This window comes from Leptodactylus fuscus, chromosome 4 (genome assembly GCF_031893055.1).
Source record: "Leptodactylus fuscus isolate aLepFus1 chromosome 4, aLepFus1.hap2, whole genome shotgun sequence".
Classification (NCBI taxonomy): domain Eukaryota; kingdom Metazoa; phylum Chordata; class Amphibia; order Anura; family Leptodactylidae; genus Leptodactylus; species Leptodactylus fuscus.
This window is the reverse complement of record NC_134268.1, coordinates 208,713,811-208,739,855: the sequence shown is the minus strand read 5'-3', so window position 1 is coordinate 208,739,855 and position 26,045 is coordinate 208,713,811. Positions and strand designations below refer to the sequence as shown.

The 26,045-nt window shown below is 45.7% G+C and overlaps 1 protein-coding gene across 1 annotated transcript in view; it reads right to left on the bottom strand.

Moving 5' to 3' along the window:
* Positions 1-1,216: 1,216 nt before the first annotated feature.
* The window catches only part of ST8SIA6 (ST8 alpha-N-acetyl-neuraminide alpha-2,8-sialyltransferase 6), a 71,740-nt gene continuing 46,911 nt past the window's right edge, over positions 1,217-26,045 (bottom strand). Inside the window, exons 4-8 of the mRNA XM_075271746.1 lie at positions 21,815-21,901; positions 19,948-20,092; positions 13,930-14,042; positions 3,218-3,310; positions 1,217-1,852 (exon numbers count right to left, since the gene is read on the bottom strand). Of these exons, the coding sequence (XP_075127847.1) occupies positions 1,384-1,852; positions 3,218-3,310; positions 13,930-14,042; positions 19,948-20,092; positions 21,815-21,901 (907 nt within the window). The 3' untranslated portion in view covers positions 1,217-1,383. The remainder of the gene's footprint in view (positions 1,853-3,217; positions 3,311-13,929; positions 14,043-19,947; positions 20,093-21,814; positions 21,902-26,045) is intronic.

Below are 26,045 nucleotides of genomic sequence, written 5' to 3'. Positions count from 1 at the left end.
CCTCGGCTTATACTCGAATCAAGCAAAAAAAAAAAAAAAAAAGAATTTTTTTTTTTTTTTTGGGATGGGGGGGGGGGGGTCTATGACTAGCCACAATATCAATGTATAGAATCTCCCATAAAATAGTGAAAAAAAAAAAAGCTTTAAAAAAATATAATAAAAGAATAAAGTAAATAAAAGTTGTAAATCCCTCCTTTCCCTAGAATACATATAAAAGTAGAGAATGACTGTGAGACACATACACATTAGGTCTCCCTGTGTCTGACAGTGCCCGGTCTACTGAATATAGGATGTCTGCAGTGCTCCTGTTCCGTCGGGAAGGGGTTAATAGGAGCACTGCAGATCCCCTATAGTCAGCCGGGCTGAATTCCAAGTGCAGCAACTACTGCACCCAAAAACTCCAACCATTTTAATTTTTGAAATTTCCAGTAGCTGCTGCATTTCCCCCCCTCGGCTTATACTCGAGTCAATAAGTTTTCCCAGTTTTTTATGGTAAAATTAAGGGCCTCTGCTTATATTCGGATCGGCTTATACTCGAGTATATACGGTAGTTTCCCACTATGTGGTAGACCGTCTTTTGTTGTCTCCCCGTGTCATTTGTATGTTTGTTTGTTTCTTGCTGATAATTCATAAAATATTTTTCAATTTTTTTTAGTATTTTTGTTTGTCTCAATATTTTTTGGTTTTTATTTAGTTTGAGACTTCCTATGTTAGATGATTTGAGGTATTTTGTATTGGTTGTATAGGTCCTATTCCTGTCCGTTTTGTGGCCTGGGTTCACTGGGGACAGTGAATGGGCCCGTGGAGGTGCGGGTGGCCACGAATATCATCCACGTGCCGTCAATCACAGCCGGCTATTAGAGATGAGCGAACACTGTTTGGATCAGCTGATTCGAACAGCACGCACCCATAGAAATGAATGGAAGCGCTTGTGACACTGACTTTGCCGGCGGCCGGCGTCACAGGTGCTTCCATTCATTTCTATGGGTGCGTGCTGTTCGAATCAGCTGATCCAAACAGTGTTCGCTCATCTCTACCGGCTATCCATAATCTGACAAGTGCCTGTAATCCGGCAAACCAACGCTTCCAACCCCTGACACATTCATTGAAAAACAGCAAAAAAAATAAATAATTGTACATACAAAATACAGTGATTTCAATCAAACTTTTAGTTTTTTGCCTCCGTCAGTTCTTCCTTGCATGCGGTTAAAAAAAAAAGTTGCCACTTCCGTAACATGACGCTGAGCCCGCGCCGCTCCGTGCGGGCAACCTTATGTGACCTCATTAAAGCATCTCCTTTTATTCCCAGTGGGGCGCGTCATGTGAAATCCGCATTTCAGTATTTTAATGGCGTATCCAGGCAGCGTGATACGTGAGCATTGTTCACCTCTTCTGGCACGCTCCTATCTGTAGTTTGAGTACCCCTTTGTAATGGAGTTGCAGGACTTGATAAAATTCTTTGGGCATTGCATGAAAGCCGGGCTTTGGCAGCTGGTTGTCATAGTAGTGATGGCTAATTGGTTTCCCGTTCAGGTTCTTGGAGAAAGGCCAGAATCCGTAGAGTTTGACGTCCTCGCAGAGTTCTATGGCGGCGCTGGTTATCATGAATCCAGTGGAGAGCCGGTAGGCCCTCACCCCCCTCCCCCTCCAAAACTGAGCCAGGCTTTTAAGATAATTGGGATGGAAAAAAATAGCTCTCTGCTTCGCCTGGTATTTCTTCAGCAAATGATGAACCTCAAAAGAGATGGCCGTGTTACTGCTGTAGGAGAAGGCAGGTAATAAGAGGAACGAGTAGCCGTAGCTTGTCAGGTTCCTCAGAAAGGCGGTTTTCATTTCGTTAAGTTTTCCGTATCTGAAAGAACAAAAGCAGAGGTTGTTTAGGGTAACGTGAAGATATTTACCCAAAAATGAAACTTGATAATGAAGAAATTCGGAGATTTTTTCAAGATTGCTGGAGAATCTGGGCACGGCGGGCTAATAATGGGTCATCACATATGGAGCGTTTACGTCCCACCCCGAACCTCCCTTGGGGCTGGCCCCAATCCAGTCTGGGACCACCAACTTTTGCCACCGTTGGGTAAGGCTAGGCCCACACCTAAACACGGCTCTCCATTCGGGGGACCCAAAGGACGGAGAGCCGGACTGCTAAGACATCCACAGACACTTGAGGATCTCATAGACTATAAAGAGGTACGTCGGGTGTCTGCCATTTTTGTACTGACACTGGTGGAGAGATAAGTCCTCCATGCAGAACTTTTCTCTCCGTTGATGTTTGGTGGTGGAGTCTCAAATGGAGACTAGGGCGCAGATGTGAACTGAGACTAAGACAGGGGTGAACCATGGCTTTCTGCCGCCTGAGGCGGGGTCGCGTGGAGGGGGCGGGGTCGCGTGGAGGGGGCGGGGCCGAGCGGAGGGGGCGGGGCTGAGTGGAGCGAGCGTCTTTAGCAGGCAGAGAGCAGGCACGGAGAGGACCTGCTCTCTGCCTGAGCGTGAGGGGCGTGAGCGCTGCTCCAGCAGCCTCCCCAATCCACCGCTCAGTGACGGTGACCCTAAACCAGTCCAGGACAGCTTGTCCTGGACTGGCTTAGGTCAGCAAAAATGCCGCCCTCCCCGTGGCCCTGGCATAGCGCCGCCTGAAGCGGTCGCTTCAGGTCGCCTCATGGGAGGTGCGGCGCTGGACTAAGACAATACAATTTTTGACTGGCCCAAATTTTGTTCTTAGAATTTAGGACTGTCCAAATAAATTCAGGACAGTTTGTAACTTTGTAGTAATATGTGACGACCAATCAATAATCCAAAGCAGAGCAATGATGGGCCTCATATATGGGAACACTGTCATAACAACCAATCAGATCCCAGCATTTGTCTTCCCGAAGCCCAGTGCTAAATTAAAGCAGTGATCTGATTGGCTGCTATCAGCAGGGGTGTGGCAAGGGGTAGGCTGAATAGGCAATTGTCTGAGGATCAACTGAGATAGGGAGAAAGAATTTTCTCTTTAGCATAGGATATATATTGAAGATCAGCAGGGGTCCAACACCTGGGACCCCCACAGATCAGCTGTTTGATGTAGCATGATCTTCCCTTCCCTACATAGACTTAGTTTAGAGAATTAATTTTTTTTATTTTGGAACTTTCTTTCTAAAAACACATTTGACTATAGATAGATGAATGGAAGGAGACAAGAAATCCATAAGATATAGAAGATGGCGGCACTCACTTCAGGGCGATGATACTTGGGTTGACTGTGACCAGGTCCGTCTTATTTCCAACATCAGCAACAGCATTTCCCCAGATAGGTGGGAGGTTACACCTGGTCGGAAAAGGACGGTGCTAAATCAGTGAAATTAGGCAAAATTTGATGCTGCGAAATATACGATGTGAACAGAACCTTAGTCATGTCATCGTCATTGCATTGGCCAGGAGGGAGATGACCTCTTGTGGTGGAACATTTCAAAGTTTTCTTAGACTAGGTTCACATTTGCATTGAAGACTCTGCCACAGATTCTGCCGAAAATCGGCAGAGAAAAGTCCTGCACGAGGACTTTTCTCTACAACGGATTTATACTAAAACTATCCAAGTGGACCCCACTATAGTCTATACCAATAACCCCCATGGACTACATTACCAGCGGGCACCCTCCTTCTCCCCGCCATATTGTATACCATTCTATAAACCTCCATACCAGTAACCCCCATGGACTACATTACCAGCGGGCTCCCTCCCTCTCCCCACCATATTGTATACCATTCTATAAACCTCCATACCAGTAACCCTTGTGGACTACATTACCAGCGGGCTCCCTCCCTCTCCCCGCCATATTGTATACCATTCTATAAACCTCCATACCAGTAACCCCCATGGACTACATTACCAGCGGGCACCCTCCTTCTCCCCGCCATATTGTATACCATTCTATAAACCTCCATACCAGTAACCCCCATGGACTACATTACCAGCGGGCTCCCTCCCTCTCCCCGCCATATTGTATACCATTCTATAAACCTCCATACCAGTAACCCCCATGGACTACATTACCAGCGGGCTCCCTCCCTCTCCCCGCCATATTGTATACCATTCTATAAACCTCCATACCAGTAACCCTTGTGGACTACATTACCAGCGGATACCCTCCCTCTCCCCGCCATATTGTATACCATTCTATAAACCTCCATACCAGTAACCCCCATGGACTACATTACCAGCGGGCACCTTCCCTCTCCCCGCCATATTCTATAAACCTCCATACCAATAACCCCCATGGATTACATTACCAGCAGGTACCCTCCCTCTCCCCACCATATTGTATACCATTCTAAACACCTCCATACCAGTAACCCCCATGGACTACATTACCAGCAGGTACCCTCCCTCTCCCCGCCATATTGTATACCATTCTATAAACCTCCATACCAGTAACCCCCATGGACTACATTACCAGCGGGCTCCCTCCCTCTCCCCACCATATTGTATACCATTCTATAAACCTCCATACCAGTAACCCCCGTGGACTACATTACCAGTGGGCACCCTCCCTCTCCCTGCCATATTGTATACCATTCTATAAACCTCCATACCAGTAACCCCCATGGACTACATTACCAGCGGGCTCCCTCCCTCTCCCTGCCATATTGTATACCATTCTATAAACCTCCATACCAGTAACCCCCATGGACTACATTACCAGCGGGCACCCTCCCTCTCCCCGCCATATTCTATAAACCTCCATACCAATAACCCCCATGGATTACATTACCAGCGGGCGCCCTCCCTCTCCCCGCCATATTGTATACCATTCTATAAACCTCCATACCAGTAACCCCCATGGACTACATTACCAGCGGGCTCCCTCCCTCTCCCCGCCATATTGTATACCATTCTATAAACCTCCATACCAGTAACCCCCATGGTCTACATTACCAGCGGGCACCCTCCCTCTCCCCGCCATATTGTATACCATTCTATAAACCTCCATACCAATAACCCCCTTGGATTACATTACCAGGGGGCACCCTCCCTCTCCCCACCATATTGTATACCATTCTAAACACCTCCATACCAGTAACCCCCATGGACTACATTACCAGCAGGTACCCTCCCTCTCCCCACCATATTGTATACCATTCTATAAACCTCCATACCAGTAACCCCCGTGGACTACATTACCAGTGGGCACCCTCCCTCTCCCTGCCATATTGTATACCATTCTATAAACCTCCATACCAGTAACCCTCGTGGACTACATTACCAGCGGATACCCTCCCTCTCCCCGCCATATTGTATACCATTCTATAAACCTCCATACCAGTAACCCCCATGGACTACATTACCAGCGGGCTCCCTCCCTCTCCCCACCATATTGTATACCATTCTATAAACCTCCATACCGGTAACCCCCGTGGACTACATTACCAGTGGGCACCCTCCTTCTCCCCGCCATATTGTATACCATTCTATAAACCTCCATACCAGTAACCCCCATGGACTACATTACCAGGGGGCACCCTCCCTCTCCCCACCATATTGTATACCATTCTATAAACCTCCATACCAGTAACCCCCATGGACTACATTACCAGCAGGCACCCTCCCTCTCCCCACCATATTGTATACCATTCTATAACCCTTCATACCAGTAACCCCCATGGACTACATTACCAGCAGGTACCCTCCCTCTCCCCGCCATATTGTATACCATTCTATAAACCTCCATACCAGTAACCCCCATGGACTACATTACCAGCGGGCTCCCTCCCTCTCCCCACCATATTGTATACCATTCTATAAACCTCCATACCAGTAACCCCCGTGGACTACATTACCAGTGGGCACCCTCCCTCTCCCTGCCATATTGTATACCATTCTATAAACCTCCATACCAGTAACCCCCATGGACTACATTACCAGCGGGCTCCCTCCCTCTCCCTGCCATATTGTATACCATTCTATAAACCTCCATACCAGTAACCCCCATGGACTACATTACCAGCGGGCACCCTCCCTCTCCCCGCCATATTCTATAAACCTCCATACCAATAACCCCCATGGATTACATTACCAGCGGGCTCCCTCCCTCTCCCCACCATATTGTATACCATTCTATAAACCTCCATACCAGTAACCCTTGTGGACTACATTACCAGTGGGCACCCTCCCTCTCCCCGCCATATTGTATACCATTCTATAAATCTCCATACCAGTAACCCCCATGGACTATATTACCAGCGGGCACCCTCCCTCTCCCTGCCATATTGTATACCATTCTATAAACCTCCATACCAGTAACCCCCATGGACTACATTACCAGCGGGCGCCCTCCCTCTCCCCGCCATATTGTATACCATTCTATAAACCTCCATACCAGTAACCCCCATGGACTACATTACCAGCGGGCTCCCTCCCTCTCCCCGCCATATTGTATACCATTCTATAAACCTCCATACCAGTAACCCCCATGGTCTACATTACCAGCGGGCACCCTCCCTCTCCCCGCCATATTGTATACCATTCTATAAACCTCCATACCAATAACCCCCTTGGATTACATTACCAGGGGGCACCCTCCCTCTCCCCACCATATTGTATACCATTCTAAACACCTCCATACCAGTAACCCCCATGGACTACATTACCAGCAGGTACCCTCCCTCTCCCCACCATATTGTATACCATTCTATAAACCTCCATACCAGTAACCCCCGTGGACTACATTACCAGTGGGCACCCTCCCTCTCCCTGCCATATTGTATACCATTCTATAAACCTCCATACCAGTAACCCTCGTGGACTACATTACCAGCGGATACCCTCCCTCTCCCCGCCATATTGTATACCATTCTATAAACCTCCATACCAGTAACCCCCATGGACTACATTACCAGCGGGCTCCCTCCCTCTCCCCACCATATTGTATACCATTCTATAAACCTCCATACCGGTAACCCCCGTGGACTACATTACCAGTGGGCACCCTCCTTCTCCCCGCCATATTGTATACCATTCTATAAACCTCCATACCAGTAACCCCCATGGACTACATTACCAGGGGGCACCCTCCCTCTCCCCACCATATTGTATACCATTCTATAAACCTCCATACCAGTAACCCCCATGGACTACATTACCAGCGGGCTCCCTCCCTCTCCCCACCATATTGTATACCATTCTATAAACCTCCATACCGGTAACCCCCGTGGACTACATTACCAGTGGGCACCCTCCTTCTCCCCGCCATATTGTATACCATTCTATAAACCTCCATACCAGTAACCCCCATGGACTACATTACCAGGGGGCACCCTCCCTCTCCCCACCATATTGTATACCATTCTATAAACCTCCATACCAGTAACCCCCATGGACTACATTACCAGCGGGCACCCTCCCTCTCCCCACCATATTGTATACCATTCTATAACCCTTCATACCAGTAACCCCCATGGACTACATTACCAGCGGGCACCCTCCTTCTCCCCGCCATATTGTATACCATTCTATAAATCTCCATACCAGTAACCCTTGTGGACTACATTACCAGTGGGCACCCTCCCTCTCCCCGCCATATTGTATACCATTCTATAAACCTCCATACCAGTAACCCCCATGGACTATATTACCAGCGGGCACCCTCCCTCTCCCTGCCATATTGTATACCATTCTATAAACCTCCATACCAGTAACCCCCATGGACTACATTACCAGCGGGCGCCCTCCCTCTCCCCGCCATATTGTATACCATTCTATAAACCTCCATACCAGTAACCCCCATGGACTACATTACCAGCGGGCTCCCTCCCTCTCCCCGCCATATTGTATACCATTCTATAAACCTCCATACCAGTAACCCCCATGGACTACATTACCAGCGGGCACCCTCCTTCTCCCCGCCATATTGTATACCATTCTATAAACCTCCATACCAGTAACCCCCATGGACTACATTACCAGTGGGCACCCTCCTTCTCCCCGCCATATTGTATACCATTCTATAAACCTCCATACCAGTAACCCCCATGGACTACATTACCAGGGGGCACCCTCCCTCTCCCCACCATATTGTATACCATTCTATAAACCTCCATACCAGTAACCCCCATGGACTACATTACCAGCGGGCACCCTCCTTCTCCCCGCCATATTGTATACCATTCTATAAACCTCCATACCAGTAACCCCCATGGACTACATTACCAGCGGGCACCCTCCCTCTCCCCACCATATTGTATACCATTCTATAACCCTTCATACCAGTAACCCCCATGGACTACATTACCAGCGGGCACCCTCCTTCTCCCCGCCATATTGTATACCATTCTATAAACCTCCATACCAGTAACCCCCATGGACTACATTACCAGCGGGCTCCCTCCCTCTCCCCGCCATATTGTATACCATTCTATAAACCTCCATACCAGTAACCCCCATGGACTACATTACCAGCGGGCACCCTCCCTCTCCCCGCCATATTGTATACCATTCTATAAACCTCCATACCAGTAACCCCCATGGACTACATTACCAGCAGGCTCCCTCCCTCTCCTCACCATGATTTACCAGAGTTCACATCTGATGGGATAAGTGAGACTCATCTCTAGTTAATACGCCATAAATCTCTCGGGTTATGGAGATGAATCGTAAAGTTGTTAGTTCTTCAAGAACAAAGCAAAGGACAATGACTTAATGTTCTCCAGACCTCAAGTGTTTTTTAATCTCAGAGATCATTACAATGAAAAGATTTACAACGGGAGGAATGGACGGCATCAAAAATTAATCAGATTATTTTATATGGCTAAATTGTGGTCTCCAGATGAGCGCAACGTCTACAAGAGGACATTACCCAAATTAATAGGGCTCGTAAATACTGACGCTTACACAGCAGCTCCAGAAAAACAACCAAGCTGCTACTTTTACTGCCCTCATTTATTACCCTTCATAAATGATCGGCCATCTCCTTGTTTTATTTAACGTTTGCCCAACGGCAGGACGATCCGTGACGGTTCTTATCCTTAAATCAGATTTACACAGAGAACACAGAGAGTCTTCAAATCATTTTTATAATTAGAATTTTTTTTATAGATTTTTTTTTGTATTTTAAAAGTCATTTTCAGAACTAGTAAAAAGGAAGCACAAGGACAGGGATACTCAACTGGCGGACCATGGTCCGAACCCACACAGCAGCCGTCCGGACCCCTGCCTTTCATTATGACAGTGCTGGGAGAAAAATTCATCTCCCAACCGTTGTCCTCCTGACCATGATACATTACAATAGCAATAGCAGGGATCGGTAATCGTCTCCGATGCCTTCACATTAGGGTTGAGCGATCTTGAGATTTCAGGATCGTTTTTAAAATCCAATGTTTGATCAGTCTCCAGCCGATCGCGATCGTGATATTTGCTTGATCGCTGAATGGGATACGATCTTTCCTGATCCCGATTGCTCAACCCTAAATGCAATAAGTCATACGTAGGGTTGAGCCAATCTTGAGACTTCAGGATCGTTTTTAAAATCTGATTTTCGATCATTTTCCAGCCGATCACGAGCGTGATATTTGCTTGATCGTCGATCGGGATCTGTGTAGTGTCCTCCACACAGTATAATGTTCCTTAGTGCCCCCCACACAGTATAATGCTCCTTAGTGTCCCCCACACTGTATAATGCTCCTTAGTGCCCCCACACAGTATAATACTCCCTAATGCCACCTGCACAGTATAATGCCACATTAGTGATCCCTCACATATGATGCCATGTTACTGCCCCCACACAGTATAATGCTCCTTAGTGTCCCCCACACAGTATAATGCTCCTTAGTGTCCCCCACACAGTATAATGCTCCTTAGTGTCCCACACACAGTATAATGCTCCTTAGTGTCCCCCACACAGTATAATGCTCCTTAGTGTCCCCCACACAGTATAATGCTCCTTAGTGTCCCCCACACAGTATAATGCTCCTTAGTGCCCCCCCACATACAGTATAATGCTCCTTAGTACCCCCCCACACACAGTATAATGCTCCTTAGTGACCCCCCCACACACAGTATAATGCTCCTTAGTGCCCCCACACAGTATAATGCTCCTTAGTGTCCTCCACACAGTATAATGTTCCTTAGTGCCCCCCCACACACAGTATAATGCTCCTTAGTGACCCCCCCACACACAGTATAATGCTCCTTAGTGCCCCCACACAGTATAATGCTCCTTAGTGTCCTCCACACAGTATAATGTTCCTTAGTGCCCCCCACACAGTATAATGCTCCTTAGTGTCCCCCACAGAGTATAATGCTCCTTAGTGCCCCCACACAGTATAATACTCCCTAATGCCACCTGCACAGTATAATGCCACATTAGTGATCCCTCACATATGATGCCATGTTACTGCCCCTACACAGTATAATGCTCCTTAGTGTCCCACACACAGTATAATGCTCCTTAGTGTCCCCCACACAGTATAATGCTCCTTAGTGTCCCCCACACAGTATAATGCTCCTTAGTGCCCCCCACACAGTATAATACTCCCTAATGCCACCTGCACAGTATAATGCCACATTAGTGATCCCTCACATATGATGCCATGTTACTGCCCCCACACAGTATAATGCTCCTTAGTGCCCCCCACACAGTATAATGCTCCTTAGTGTCCCCCACACAGTATAATGCTCCTTAGTGTCCCCCACACAGTATAATGCTCCTTAGTGTCCCCACACAGTATAATGCTCCTTAGTGCCCCCACACAGTATAATACTCCTTAATGTCCCCACACAGTATAATACTCCTTAGTGCCCCCCACACAGTATAATGCTCCTTAGTGCCCCCACACAGTATAATACTCCTTAATGCCACCTGCACAGTATAATGCCACATTAGTGATCCCTCACATATGATGCCATGTTACTGCCCCTACACAGTATAATGCTCCTTAGTGTCCCACACACAGTATAATGCTCCTTAGTGTCCCCCACACAGTATAATGCTCCTTAGTGTCCCCCACACAGTATAATGCTCCTTAGTGTCCCACACACAGTATAATGCTCCTTAGTGTCCCACACACAGTATAATGCTCCTTAGTGTCCCCCACACAGTATAATGCTCCTTAGTGTCCCCCACACAGTATAATGCTCCTTAGTGCCCCCCCACATACAGTATAATGCTCCTTAGTACCCCCCCACACACAGTATAATGCTCCTTAGTGACCCCCCCACACACAGTATAATGCTCCTTAGTGACCCCCCCACACACAGTATAATGCTCCTTAGTGCCCCCACACAGTATAATGCTCCTTAGTGTCCTCCACACAGTATAATGTTCCTTAGTGCCCCCCCACACACAGTATAATGCTCCTTAGTGACCCCCCCACACACAGTATAATGCTCCTTAGTGCCCCCACACAGTATAATGCTCCTTAGTGTCCTCCACACAGTATAATGTTCCTTAGTGCCCCCCACACAGTATAATGCTCCTTAGTGTCCCCCACACAGTATAATGCTCCTTAGTGCCCCCACACAGTATAATACTCCCTAATGCCACCTGCACAGTATAATGCCACATTAGTGATCCCTCACATATGATGCCATGTTACTGCCCCTACACAGTATAATGCTCCTTAGTGTCCCACACACAGTATAATGCTCCTTAGTGTCCCCCACACAGTATAATGCTCCTTAGTGTCCCCCACACAGTATAATGCTCCTTAGTGCCCCCCACACAGTATAATACTCCCTAATGCCACCTGCACAGTATAATGCCACATTAGTGATCCCTCACATATGATGCCATGTTACTGCCCCCACACAGTATAATGCTCCTTAGTGCCCCCCACACAGTATAATGCTCCTTAGTGTCCCCCACACAGTATAATGCTCCTTAGTGTCCCCCACACAGTATAATGCTCCTTAGTGTCCCCACACAGTATAATGCTCCTTAGTGCCCCCACACAGTATAATACTCCTTAATGTCCCCACACAGTATAATACTCCTTAGTGCCCCCCACACAGTATAATGCTCCTTAGTGCCCCCACACAGTATAATACTCCTTAATGCCACCTGCACAGTATAATGCCACATTAGTGATCCCTCACATATGATGCCATGTTACTGCCCCTACACAGTATAATGCTCCTTAGTGTCCCCCACACAGTATAATGCTCCTTAGTGCCCCCCACACAGTATAATACTCCCTAATGCCACCTGCACAGTATAATGCCACATTAGTGATCCCTCACATATGATGCCATGTTACTGCCCCCACACAGTATAATGCTCCTTAGTGTCCCCCACACAGTATAATGCTCCTTAGTGTCCCACACACAGTATAATGCTCCTTAGTGTCCCCACACAGTATAATTCTCCTTAGTGCCCCACACAGTATAATGCTCCTTAGTGCCCCCACACAGTATAATGCTCCTTAGTGCCCCCACACAGTATAATGCTCCTTAGTGCCCCCCACACAGTATAATGCCACATTAGTGATCCCTCACATATGATGCCATGTTACTGCCCCCACACAGTATAATGCTCCTTAGTGCCCCCCACACAGTATAATGCTCCTTAGTGTCCCCCACACAGTATAATGCTCCTTAGTGTCCCCCACACAGTATAATGCTCCTTAGTGTCCCCACACAGTATAATGCTCCTTAGTGCCCCCACACAGTATAATACTCCTTAATGTCCCCACACAGTATAATACTCCTTAGTGCCCCCCACACAGTATAATGCTCCTTAGTGCCCCCACACAGTATAATACTCCTTAATGCCACCTGCACAGTATAATGCCACATTAGTGATCCCTCACATATGATGCCATGTTACTGCCCCTACACAGTATAATGCTCCTTAGTGTCCCCCACACAGTATAATGCTCCTTAGTGCCCCCCACACAGTATAATACTCCCTAATGCCACCTGCACAGTATAATGCCACATTAGTGATCCCTCACATATGATGCCATGTTACTGCCCCCACACAGTATAATGCTCCTTAGTGTCCCCCACACAGTATAATGCTCCTTAGTGTCCCACACACAGTATAATGCTCCTTAGTGTCCCCACACAGTATAATTCTCCTTAGTGCCCCACACAGTATAATGCTCCTTAGTGCCCCCACACAGTATAATGCTCCTTAGTGCCCCCACACAGTATAATGCTCCTTAGTGCCCCCCACACAGTATAATGCTCCTTAGTGTCCCCACACACAGTATAATGCTCCTTAGTGCCACCTGCTTAGTATAATGCCACATTAGTGATCCCTCACATAGTATGATGCCACGTTATTGCCCCCACAAAGTATAATGCTCCTTAATGCCCCCATACAGGATAATGTTCCTTAATGCCCCCATACAGCTCCTTCAAAATCTAAGATTCAGAAAACCTCTTTAACCATTTCACGATCAGGCCATTTTCCCTGATTCATAACTGGACACGTTTTTCAGGTTTTTCAGGCGATAACATTTTTTTTTGCGTTCAGGTTGCTGATATGTTTTTTGCCTCTTCTTCTGGTGATACATAGGGCTCTATAGTTATGTCATTTTTATTTTATTTTTTCTAAATATAGGGGAAAATGTAAAATAAAAGGCTACCAAAATATTTTTAAAAATACTTTCCCCTCTTAGTTATGCTAATTTTCATGTAGGTGACATTTTGTGTCAGGGGGGCGGGGCTAGAACCTGTAAGGTGGGCGTGGTAGTAACATTTTTTTTTTCACTTCATTTTTTTAATTTATTCTGTACACATTGTGCCCACATAAAGTCGTAATAGACCATTGTGGGGCATTTTTTTTTTTTTTTTTTTGGGGGGGGGGTTTGCTGATTTTCCCTGTAACAGGGGCTGATACGCGGAGACGGCCTCCTAGTCTACAGAGCAATATCCCTTTAAATCAGCAGGTTCTATATATTCATTTTAGTTTGAATTGAAAAAGATGAGAAATTCCAATTTATTCTTACCTAAAGACAAAATCTGACTGGTCGATTTCAGCACCGCAGCTGCTATTAGTTAATATTCCACCATTTCCAACTACAGCACATTGCTTGAAGGGGATTCCTTCAAAGGGTTGTGACTGAAATACAAAGCAGCATATGTCATTAACATGTCTTTTCTGATGCCTTCATCCACAGCGAACCCAGCAAAGGCAGGGGAACGCCTTTCTACCACTGACAGCGAGGAACAATAGGTAATATAATACAATACAGTCATAGAATCAACACGCAGAACACATGTCTATAGGTGTCAAGAATCTCTGTATGTTACTAAACGAGAGGAACAAAAAATATCTCCTTCCCGATCCTGTTTTTCGTAATATCTAAGTCACCACGAGCAAATTTGTTATTAGTCTACAGTATCTGCCAACAGCTCCCATTGAGAACTATGTGTCTCTTTGGTAACAGACTACAGGCCGACCCTGTGTAGTCAGATTTGATAGAATATTCCCTTTAGTCTGTCTTCTTTTTGGTAGCATTCATTTGGAATAGCTGTATAGTTCTAACTAGAGATGAGCGAACAGTAAAATGTTTGAGGTTTGATATTCGTTTCGAGTAGCCCCTCAATATTCGACTACTCGAATTGAATATCGAACCCTATTATAGTCTATGGGGGAAAATGCTCGTTTCAGGGGTAGGCAACATTCGATCAAATTATACTTACCAAGTCCACGAGTGAGGGTCGGGCTGGATCCTCCGAGAAGTCTTCTCCTTGCAGCGTCCCCGCGGCGTCTTCCGGCTCTGAATTCACTCTGCCAGGTATCGGGCCTGGGCAGAGCCGACTGCGCATGCCCACACTACAAGTGGACATGCGCAGTCGGCTCTGCCCAGGCCCGATGCCTGGCAGAGTGAATGAAGAGCCGGAAGACGCCGCGGGGAAGCTGCGCGGAGAAGACTTCTAAAGGTAGGAGAAGAACCAGCGTTGATTGGCCGACTGTATAGCATTCGGCCAATCAATGCTGGTTCTGCATCGAACTTTTCCATTCGAATAGCGAGTGGTACTCGATCGAGTGCGAGTATTTTGAATACCGTAGTATTCGATCGAATACCTACTCGATCGAGTACTACTCGCTCATCTCTAGTTATAACATGAATGAGATTTCGTAGTTCTTAATTTTGGCTCTTAGAAGGTCTCCCGTGCAGGGTAATCTTCTCTATATACTGATGGGTATGTCTTTATGATACAAGTCTAACCTGTACTTTGGTGGTGGATACTGGTGGCTATCCTCACCTCTGGCTACACCCATAATACAGAAGAGCTGAGAATGTGCCCTCTCGGCCTTCGGAGGACTGACGGAAGACTCCACCAGTCACACAAGACAAAGGCAAAGATCTGAACATAGAAATGTATGATCTTCTGAATCTGGGAAGCCATTGTATGTGGTCACCAATCAGATGGGCAAATCCATTCCAATGCCAGCTCTAAAGATTTGGCTTGTGATCTGGTTAACTTATGGAGATCTTCAGAACTATTTCTTTGTTGCCTCACTTTGGACTTCCTCTATGATTCTGGTCATGTTCTTCCACCATTGACCTTACGTGGCACATCTTAAGCATTGCTGATACCTGACTGGTTGGGCTGAGAATTAGTCCATGTAAAAGAATAAGGAAGATTCCCATGATCCAAATCTTTTAATATTGAGAAGAACATCTACCACCTGTGGCCACAAGAGTATACATTGGGTAGAAGTTTCCTTGTCCATCAATGAGACTGATTTGCTTCTCCAAGCTACAAAACCAGTGTTCCACCAGTAATCCCACATCATACCTGTCCTAGAAACCCATTCCTAACCCACATATTTCACATCTGTATGGTATTGACAGTCCATGGAGTGCATTGCAGTGAGGACGGGTTGGGTGGAGTTTGCATGTTCTGGAGTTAAGATGGACCATAGTGACCTAATTTGTCCTTCTATGTGGCAATGCCAGCGTCCACTCTGTTTCCGATGAGACTCTATAGTGGATTATGGCTGATTCCGTGTGCCAGCCTTACTGCTACTCAATAAAGTGATTAGAGGCGCGGCGCCAACATCATCAGTTCCAAACAATTAGTATTATTAGCCGTAAAATGGTCAAGGGTGCCCACTGGGTAATGTTGTAACGCACTATTTCTGTGTCTATTCACTTTAATTAAACAGGAACTTATTACCCTAGAAAATAAATTTACAGATCCTATAAACTACACCGGTCAGGGACAGACTACAATATGCTCAGCCCGAGAAGCTGTATACGGACCATATAGGCATCGGGGCTTTATACCCATGTACTATGTGTGGGCCAAGCGGTGACAGTAGGCCTTGTCTACCCTAAATTTGTTTTGGCAATCTAATGGACCCTTCCTAGGTTTACTTGGTGCTGGTCTTGCCTCTAACAGCACCAAAAAAAAAAAAATAACTGCCCTTAAAGGGATTCTACCATTAAAACCCTTTCTTTTGTGGATAAGATGTCGGAATAGTCTTTAGAAAGGCTATTCGTCTCTTACCTTTAGATGTGATCTCCGCCGCGCCGTTCATTAGAAATACCGGTTTTTACCGGTATGCAAATTAGTTCTCTCGCAGCAATGGGGGCGGGCCCCAGCGCTGGAAATGCGATGGGGGCGTCCCCACTGCTGCTCGAGAACAGGCTCCAGCGACGCATCTGTCTTTGGCTGGATCCTCCCCTTCTTTCATCATCTTTCTTCGGCGTCACCTCCGATGCCTGCACAGTTGACTTTGCCACTGAGACACTAGTAGAGCTGACTGCGCATGCGCGCAATTGCGACCTTGGAACTATGGCCGCCAGCTGGCATGCACAGCCGGCTCTACTAATGTCTCACTGGCAGAGCCAATTGCGCAGGCATCGGAGGTGACGCAGGAGGAAGACGACAGAAAAGGGGAGGATCCAGCCGAAGATAGAGGCGTCGCAGGATCTCGAGCAACAGTGGGGATGCCCCCATCGCATATCCAGCGCTGGGGCCGCCCCCATCGCTGCCAGAGAACTAATTTGCATACCAGTAAAAAATGGTATTTCTAAGGAACGGCGCGGCGGAGATCACATCTAAAGGTAAGAGACGAATAACCTTTCTAAAGGCTATTCCGACATCTTATGCACAGAAAAAAGGTTTTTAATGGTAGAATCCCTTTAAATGGGTATACCTATCTGCATTAGTTATGGGTAACCCTCATGAGATTCATTTTATTAATATTTACGAGTTTAGTTTTGGACTGAACTTGTTCTTGGTCTCTTCAGACCAAATAGAGCCTCCTTAGAGGTTTCAGCAATCACAGGCCTGGGCGGTGATCCTGAGCCAATTACGTCAAGGAAGAGACCAGAAGATTCCAGGGTCATCCAAGAAAAAAGTTTGGACACCATTGCACAGCCCAGATACGGTGAGTGTGTTTTTTTTCCAAAATCTCCCTTGGGCCTCCAATTATTATACAATATAATAATAAGTCATGAGTGGGGAACCCCAAAAATTTCAGTTTCGCCTGAACCTGTAATCTTTGGAAAATTCGTAACAAGCCCAGCTTGTTCTTCAGTTTTATGATCGGTGGGGATCTGACCTCTCGGTCTGCCATTGATCCAGAGTAGTGATTTGGGGCTATGGCCCCTTCACTGTTTTTCAGCCACCACTGTATTTTTGGGAAATAGTTGATTGGAAAAACTGAAGGAGAACTGGTGGGGGGCGCCAGAGGTCGGGCTTCACACTTTGCCCAATGTATACGCAGTGACCAACCTTCTCCACTGCTCTTGTAAGATCTTGGCATTTTAACAACTTCAAACATATCAGTACCGAAAGTTTAGAAGTCTGAATCTTTTGACCCCAGGTTTTTCATTAAAACTTTTCCACCTTGATCGATTCAGATGCTCTCCAGGAGCAACTCAAGAAACCCTTTGAAGAAAGTCTTCAAAAACACTTCTGGATGGATGAAACAGACTACTAACAAATAACGGTTTACCCTCTATATACAGCCCATAAAAGTAGGCAGTGATCCAGAATATTCTAGAGGATCTGCCAATCTACCACGAGCCCTACTTAACCTCTGAAGAACCGGCCAATTTTGTTCTTATGGAACATTGACCTAAATATATGTTTTATGAGGAACCAGATATGTATTTTTGTTACTCTGTGTTGGTGCTGTAGGGAAACTGAGTCTCAGCAGATTCACACTTGTGATATGCTTATTGTTATGGAAGTGATGTTGACCGAAAATCACAAATCTCTGCCAAGAAGGTGGGGAAGATGAAAAAAAGTGCAAAAATTGCTTACCTGTCCTCAACGCTCTAATGTCACCTGCCACTGTCCGCTCCAGCAGCGCCAAAGGGCCACAGTGACTGCTGTAGCCTCAGCAGTTGCAGGAAAGAATACGAGACGTCATTCACATACATCCTATGCCCTTTCCTCTGACCACTGGGGCCACAGCAGTCACTTGTGGCGAGGACTTCTGCTGGAACAAGCCCCTTACACTGCTGAACTGGACAGCACTGGGCATGGGTGAGTAGGTTACCTATAATCCTATACTGCTCTGTTTTGCAGGGTTTAAGACTAGCCCGAGATATTCCTCAGAGCCCATCTCAAGTCAGGGTGGACTTCACAACTTGGGACCCAGGTTGTAACCCCAAAGCAAGGCGCCAGAAAACAGGTGAACTTGGAGGCTAAGGGCCAGACCAGAAATCCTATCGAGGGTACACAAGCCAGAATGAAAATCCAGGAGAGTACAGTAGTGATAAAAACAAAAGCAAAAGAATATTACAAGTCCAGGCCATGGTTGAGTCTAGGAGGTCACAGCTAAGTCCAAATCAACAAGAGAGGGGTAAACCAGGAGAGTAAGCCAAATCAGGATATTCGGAGATCAGCAGACAGGGAAATGTACTAGGAGCGAATTCAGAGAACACAGAGCCTGAAAACTAATGTAATCACAGGCACCAGAGTACAAACAGTGTCAGGATAAAATACTCTGCCCCAGCCCTTGATTGGGCACTGAATTACAACCCTGATTGACCCTCTGACTGGCTGAACAGACCCAACCAAAGTTTGACTGGTAGGCATAGCAACCTTAAAGGGATTCTACCATTAAAAATCTTTTTTCTGTGGCTAACACGTCAGAATAGCCTTTAGAAAGGCTATTCGTCTCCTACCTTTAGATGGGATCTCTGCCGCGCCGTTCCTTAGTAATACCGGTTTTTACCGATATGTAAATTAGTTCTCTGGCAGCGATGGGGGCAGGCCCCAGCGCTGCCCGAGAACAGGATCCTGCGCCGCCTCTATCTTCTGCTGGATCCTCCCCTTCTTTCTTCGGCGGTTTCACCTCTGTCGGCTCTGACACTAGTAGAGCCGAATGCGCATGCGCGCAATTGCAGCCTCGGAACTATGGCCGCGCATGCGCATTCGGCTCTACTAGTGTCAGAGCCGACAGAGGTGAAGCCGCCGAAGAAAGACGGGGAGGATCCAGCAGAAGATAGAGGCGGCGCAGGATCCTGTTCTCAGGCAGCGGTGGGGACGCCCTCATCGGATCTTCAGCACTGGGGCAACCATCGCTGCCAGAAAACTAATTTACATACCGGTAAAAACCGGTATTACTAAGGAACGGCGCGGCGGAGATCCAATCTAAAGGTAGGAGACGAATAGCCTTTCTAAAGGCTATTCCGACGTGTTAGCCACAGAAAAAAGGGTTTTAATGGTAGAATCCCTTTAAAGCAACAGCCATGTGGTAAAGGCAGATGTCATGTCTCCCCCAGCAGTGCTGCACAAAAGAGAATATTGACTTCTGGGTGGTGAAGATGGAGCACGGATGTTTAGACTCCAAACACTGATTGTCAAAGGACTGATGAATCTGAAGAACCCCTTAAAACACAGACAAAAACAAAGTGAACATTTTTGAAGCTACGCCTGAGATTTCTCTAAGACTCTGCGCAGGTTCTCGGCAGTCGACATTTCATTTCCATTATTGTAATAAGGTATAATTAATTTCCTAACCCCGGCTTATCACATTTTAGGCTTCTTACCTTCGGGAGCATTTTATAAATGTCCTCTGCAATTAAAATGTTCTTTTTACTTTCCACTTCATAAGTGATGTTACTTCCAAGTGAGGTATTATTCTGGGACACTATGAAGTTGTTAACTGCGTTACAGCAGGAAGACAAGTAAAATCTGCAAAGAAAGTCAGACTTTTCATCAAATGCATGGTGCAAGCCTATAGAACCATTTAAAGGGTACCTCCAATTATAAGAAAAATATTTGCATATATGAACAGTACATGTGAACCTAAGAAACGTTGTAATAGATCTTATTAAGGAGATCTGTTTCCTTCCACTTGTTTAGCTGTTTTCCTACTCCTTCTATACATAAGATTCATCCATATACAGCCTCATACACAGAGTTCTATGGAAAGGGCAGGGAGGAGTAGGAGGCTGCTGGGCTGCTTAAAGGGGTTGTCCCATGAAAAGCATCCTATCTATACTGCTAGTTTAAGTGGATTTAAGACTTTTCTTAAATACATTGCTTTATCAAAACTGCTTTGTTTGGCCGCTATCTTAATTTATTCACTTCATTGTTGACACTGCGCTTCTATGGCCACTGGGCTTATCTGCTCATTTCCCAAGTGACTAGCTGCCTGCTCTCAGGGGGTGAGGGAGGGGCTGACAGATAGGGTAGGGGGAGGTGAGAGCTTCGGGATTACTGTGCTGTCTATCTTCAGTTTTTCCACTTATCAGCCGGTTTAATTGAATTTGGCTGATAAGGGCTGAGATAAAGAGTCCATTACCTCTGTATGTAATGCAAGCTGACTCAAATCCAGCTCTGCTACATCAGTTTCCACATCAGCTTTATACTGTGGTAATGCATTTACAACCAATCCCTCATTACTGACTGCAAACATAGCCGATAGCAGAGCAAGTGAAACCCCGCCCACCAATGTGCCCAGAAATCCAGGAAGTGAAGAGAGCACAGAGCCCTGCAGGCTGCAGAACAAGAGTTATGGGAATACCCCTTTAATTGATGTGCCTCATTCTGTGCACTGGTAGCCTCTTATCTACAACCTAGTAGTGCTAAAAGAGCACCCAGTAGTAGAATGTAGGAACAGCAATTATTTGAGTGTGTTTTCTAAAAGCAACTTATTTCCCCCTCCCCTCTTGAGTAATATGTTGAAAGTAACTCTGCATGAAAAGTGGAGAAGGAAACATTTCTTTAATAAGATATATTAGAAGTTTTAAAGGTGTTTATAACAAGAGGTATGCTTTAGCTCATCCTCCTAACCTCACTATTCCACATGGCGCCTACACTTCTCTCCTACATGTAAATTCCTTTTTGTAGCCCCTCCCCCTCCCATCTGACTACATATTGTAGTCAGGGAACCAGAAGGCTGTGCTGTGCCACAAGAGAGATGTCCACATGCCGCAAAGCTGCAAACTGTCCTAGATCAGCTGGGGCAATCCCTAATTTTCAGAAAGAGTCCCAGTAAATTTGGGCATGAAAAGGGGATGTGGCTTATGAAACCCCAAAGTGGTCAGCCACGTTTTGTTTCGAAGTGAGTCTGGGTCGGGATTATGTAATAAATTACTGTCTTTGGGGGACTTAGGAACTATACAGAAGTGAGTAGAGCGCCAGTCACACCGATTCTTTCACAGGAAGGAATTGGGAATCTGTTGGTCCCAATTCCTCTGACCACTGGCGGGTCCAGCAGTCATACCCCTCGCCACTTGACATTGTCTTGGGTAAGACAACCCCTTTAAGTAAAACAAATCTAATTACCAAATACTCACTGCTCCACCTTCTGGTTTTCTAACCTACGACCACTTTCAGGTTTTGGGTGGAAACCCACTTTATGCTACCGGTTTTATTCTACATTATAGGTCAGTTTGTTGTGTCACTGACCTGAATCGACTATATTCCTGCGGTGTCTTCTGCCACGTACAGTTCTGCACATCATTCACTGCCTGGATGTAGCAATCTTCGGAGTACCTATAGAAATAGAGTGAAAAACTCCTTAAAAGAATGGCAATTTTTCAAAAAATTTAAATCAGAAAATCACCCGGGAGAAGTTTTTCATTTTTTTATGCATTTAGTATCTACATGGGTGAAAATGTCACTTTTTATAGTGACAGGACTGTGCACTATATGGCGCTATATGGCCTCTATGGAACTTTTTTTTTTTGAGGGACCACTTAAGGCTTCAATTTAATCCTATAGGCTGTACATATAAAATACCTCCTTTGTATTCTGTAATTCTCCCAACTGGTTATGTATCATCGCCAAGAATGTCCATATCATTTACCGTATATACGTGATATAATAAAGTCCAATGCAAATTGACTATATAACCCATTTATAATTGACTCTACCATGACCTATAACAGAATGGACCCGGGATATGTCTCTAATGAACCTTAGTGATCAATACAGCAAGGCCCCCGATCAATAACACTTCACATACGTAGACTGGTAATAGGATTATAATAAGACTAGATGTAATATAATACTGTAGTGCAATAAACTGACCGAACTTCAGTCTAATGTAGGAAGTGCCACCAAACCAAGCACTATAGTTTATGGAGAACCATACACCACCTCTACCAATAGCTGCAGTTCCACTGATTATGGCGCAGCTGGAATTTCTTCTCTAGCCCCCGCCATTCCTGAGCAACCAGTGATGTCAGATTCAGCACCCAATAGCCTATTTAGGCTCCTTACTGTCACATGGGCGGTCATAGACTTTCTGCTCCAACTCAGAACCACCCACACGACAGAAGAGAGTGAAAATAGAATATTGGGTGCTGAAACTAACAGAAATGGTTGCTCAGGAATGGCGGGGGGCTAGAATTTTTTTTTCCAAATGTGCCAGAATTAGAGGAGAAACAACTATTGAAGGATGCAAAGAGTTAGAGTTGGTCAAAGGTTCAATTTAAGAGAAGAAGTGGGGACATCTGCACCTTCTCAATATAGCCCCCTAATTGCTCATGCCATAGGCAAATGACACTTCATACTAGGCAAGAGGGCACAGAAAGTTACCCCTGCAGTGTCAACAAATATGAAAAAAACTCATGAAAATTGAAGCATTTACCCCAAAGGGGTAATTTATTTGCCTTGTAGTTCAGGGTTTATATAAGTTATGCAAAAACCCTCTGCTTTTCTGTAACAATAGGGCCACTCTTGTCCATGAGCAATGTCTGATATTAAAGCTCAGCCCCACTCAAGTAAATTTGGTTAAGCTGCAATCCTAGACACAGCCCATGGACAAGTGTGGCGCTGTTTCCGGTAGAAAAGAAGCAGACCTTTTCTTCTATTCTCTTACAGCCAAGTTGATGGGTTTGTCCACTTTGGACTCTTATTGGAAGGGTCCTTTGATAGCAAACCATACTTTCCCAAAACATTTGAAGGGGTGACCTCCTGGTGTCCCAGCAGATTGGGAAAATTGCCTACATTCCTAAATTGCATGTCCATGTCACAAAAAGGGGGCAGGGGGCCACACGGTGGCTCAGTGGTTAGCACTGCAGCCTTGCAGCACTGGAGTCCTGGTGTTCAAATCCCACCAAGGGCAAAAAACCATCTGCAAGGAGTCTGTATGTTCTCCCCAGGTTTGCATGGCTTTCCATCCCATATTCCAAAAAAGACATACTGATAGGGGAAAAATGTACATTGTGAGCTCTATGTGGGGCTCACAATCTAAAAAAACAAACAAAAAGGGGGCAGGTCACGCTTCTAAAATGGTGCCAACATTTGACAAAATGGTACTGGTAGGCAGGGTGGGTCCGTGCCCCCTATGCAAAGCCACATGCCTTTGTTGGTCCCCATGTCAAGTCCTTTTTTTGTGACATGACTGGCACATAACACGCCAATTCTCGACCACGTCCGGAAGATGTTTCTAATCTTCTGGGGCTCAAAGAGACCTCCATTTTTTGGGAGTCTCCTAGACATAGTGGCAGAGATGGTCATTATGTAACAGACGTCAGTCTTCATCTCCCCTGTACCGATGTCATGGGATACGGCTAGGGCAAAAACGCCAACAATTTATGGTGCAATTTGCATCTAAAAAGTTGCGAACGTGAATTTAGTGACTATTTATTCCACAAAAATGAGTCTAAAATAACATAAAATCTCCTCCAATGTGTCTCTGTGCTGCAATTCCCGGCGATCATCTGTGATAAAACTTAGCACAAGTGTTCAATTTCCCTACAGCGCCCCCACAGCGGAAATCAAGCATTACACAAGTTCCAATGAAATGAATATGATGTCTGTGTAATACAGGACAGGTCAGGTCCTCCAGAGCAAAAAACACTTTTTATAATGGCTCCCATCTTTGAACAGAGGACCCCCCCTCTATTATTAGGGCAGGATCCTAGAAAACCTAAATCTTGGACCCTCATTGATGTTTTTGGCAGGTCATAAAATAAAACTGCCACCACAGTATTTATTATGTGCTTGAAGATGCATCAGGTCACATTGTACCAGACCCTCATCCATCCTGTCCTATCTATCCGTGCTGACTATCGCACTTCTGCTGCCATCTATTGAGTCGGACATGATGGATTAAACCTTGCAGCGAGCAGACACACAGCATCTTTCTCGTCATCGCTGTCGGGTACCTGCAAGGGAACCCTTTAAGTGCCGCACTGCTACCACATTATGTCATCTCTACAGGTATAGGAGCAGAGCCGGCTATTTATAATGGCATGCAGTACCGGAGTATGCCTGAGGTGGCGCTGTTGAGTAGATGCTTTTTTCTAGTCTCAGGCGCCCCGTTTAAGTGGATTAGAATCTATCTGCATGTTCAGAGTGTGAGCTGGTTTCTTGTAGGGTTCCCCAGGGTGTTGCAAGACTCTCCTATTTATAGCAACCACATATGCATTAATCATAAGATTATCAGATTGCTTATAGATCTAGGAAGGAATCATCTGCCCGGCCAGATTTACAGCTCTGCCTAGAAAAACATGTGGAAATGACAAGGAAAAAAAAGGAAAGCTCCGAGGGATGTTAAAAAGTCTCTATAAAACCTTTTATTGAGGAAGTGGGGCCTGATGAAGGGTCCTGGACGTGGCGGGGTGGGCCAGTCTTGCCAGGGGTCATGTCATAAAGTGATTACAGTGAATCTTCCTGTGCCGGTCACACATCTGCTTTGTTGGCAATTACATTGTAACTAATGAGTATGTACAACTGTGTAGAAAAAACCGAGCCCCGGGGAGGTATATAGCGGTATTAGTTACAAAAATATCCCAGCCTTGTACAACATCATCCAGCTCGGCTTACGTTCCTTAGTTATAGAGCTAGTAAAGAGGGATGGCGGTATTACATTTGCAAATACGATATTAATTAATTTCTGAGGTTTTTTTTAAACCCCTTATAGACACAGGGTAAGTTTAATATTAAGGTTTGGCGACTTATTTTCATATGTTCCATCCCCCACCTTCTAAAATTTACCTTACGACATATCTATGTGAGGGCTTATTCTTTGGCCAACGGGTTGTACTTTTCATTGGCACCACGTGGGAGTACATATCATTTTTTGATTAGATTTTATTAATGTTTTCGAAGGGTGCATGTAAAAAAAAACCCCGTAAAATCGACATTATTTAAAAAATATTCTTCTTCTCTTCTTTTGGGGGGCAAAATATAGGTTTAATCTTCTGATATATACAAACTTTTAATCGCTTTATATTACTTTTCGTGGGGGGGAGGCGAGATAACCTTCACTGTACAGGACAATGATAACATTTTTTTAAAAAAAAATTAAAAATTTCCAATAATTTACTGGAGAGTGACTACAAAAGACATCTTTGTGGCTGGAGGACCCAGCACACCCAAACATTACCAAGGCAGCCCACTGATTTCAAAGGGCATCATGTAATACTTTATCTCCCCAGCGGGAGTGCTGCAGAGGAGTTGAACACCTGCTGCTTGGTCCATCCACATATTATAGTTGAACGCTGGGAGCCCTAGCAGAGGGGACACTCTGTGATTATATGGTTTTGTGGGTTACCTTTACACGGAGTAACGCCGGGCGTGTATCACAGCCGTACACGCCGGCGTTACGGCAGACTGCCGAACACTTCCCATTCACTTCAATGGGAGCGCTCGTAACAGCGGCGTTTACGAGCGCTCCCATTGAAGT